Below are 1,281 nucleotides of genomic sequence, written 5' to 3' on the forward strand. Positions count from 1 at the left end.
CTCCTCTCCCCTCTCTCTCTCTCTCTCTCTCTCTCTCTCTCTCTCTCTCTCTCTCTCTCTCTCTCTCTCTCTCTCTCTCTCATCTATCTCCATCTATCTATCTGTTTATCTGTTTATCTATCTATCTATCTATCTATCTATCTATCTATCTATCTATCTATCTATCTATCTATCTATCTAATCTTTCTATCTTTCTATCTTTCTATCTATCTATCTATCTATCTATCTATCTATCTATCTATCTATCTATCTATCATCTATATCATCTCTCTCTCTGTCTCAATCATTCAAATACATTTGCTCTCAGTCTTGTGGCTCAGGTGACCAGGGCTGCGTCCCAGGGGCTGACAGGGACACACACACAGCAGACCCCCCACCCACCTCCCAGCCTGAAAATCCCAGAAGGGTCAGGGAACGTCTCCCAGGCGAACCAAGTCCCCCCCCCCAGAGTCTCTCAAGCGGCAGGCACCATCCCTGGTGTTCAAACACCACCAGAAAAACCATGTACCCTTCCCTCAAGACCCCTGGCACAGCCTTCCCTCCCTCCCCTTTGCCCACCCCCTTATGCCTAGGGACCCTTTCGGGGGCTGCCCACCCCAGCCAGGCCTCCTCTCAGCACCCAGCTCTGAACTCTTGAGCTCAGGGACGTCTCCCCTGGGCGAGAGACACCCCTGGCACAGCCTGGGCAGCTGCACAGGTGAGACACCCCCCCCCCCCGCAGCAGAGGGGGAAACCCCTCCGGCTGCCCCCCTTCCCCGACCCACCTGAGCTTGCCCATCTTCTCCAGGCCCTCCGGACTGAGCCTGTCCCGGGACAGGAGGTTGCTCAGCTGCTGCTCCAGGTGCCCAGCCTCTCGCAGGGCCTTGCCCAGCTCTTGCTGCTGCTGCTGGTGGTGGTGGTGGTGCTTCTGCTGCTCTGCCTCGGGGCCGGGGGGGTCAGCTGGGAGGGCACCGCCGGCCCCCCCACTGCCACAAGGCTCGGCCTGCTTGGGGTAGCCGGCGGGATAATAGGCGGCAGGGTACACCTCGCTGCCAGGGCCCACCGGGTAGGGCAGGGGGTATCCCGCGTAAGGGTACGGGGCCCCTCCGTAGTAATAGGGGTTGTCCGAGTTCTGGAACCGGTAGTAGGGGGCCTGGGCCTGGCGGGGCTCCCCTCGAGGCACGGGGGCCCCCTCGTCGTCCGTGTCCAAGAAGTGCAGCTGGGTCCCCGGGCTCTTCAGCGCCGGCTTCTGCTCCGGGTTGTTGGGGTCCCAGAGCCGACGGGACGTGCCCCCCCGGCTCC

General features: G+C 60.0%; 1 protein-coding gene across 1 annotated transcript in view; it reads right to left on the reverse strand.

The window, feature by feature from the left end:
• SMG6 (SMG6 nonsense mediated mRNA decay factor) overlaps window positions 1–1,281 on the reverse strand; it is a 68,809-nt gene that overhangs the window by 66,103 nt on the left and 1,425 nt on the right. Inside the window, exon 2 of the mRNA XM_015825547.1 lies at window positions 765–1,277. Coding sequence (XP_015681033.1) covers window positions 765–1,277 — 513 coding nt within the window. The remainder of the gene's footprint in view (window positions 1–764; window positions 1,278–1,281) is intronic.

The sequence above is a fragment of the Protobothrops mucrosquamatus genome, unplaced genomic scaffold (assembly GCF_001527695.2).
Source record: "Protobothrops mucrosquamatus isolate PMUCROS unplaced genomic scaffold, P.Mucros_1.0 scaffold2682, whole genome shotgun sequence".
Lineage (NCBI taxonomy): Eukaryota > Metazoa > Chordata > Lepidosauria > Squamata > Viperidae > Protobothrops > Protobothrops mucrosquamatus.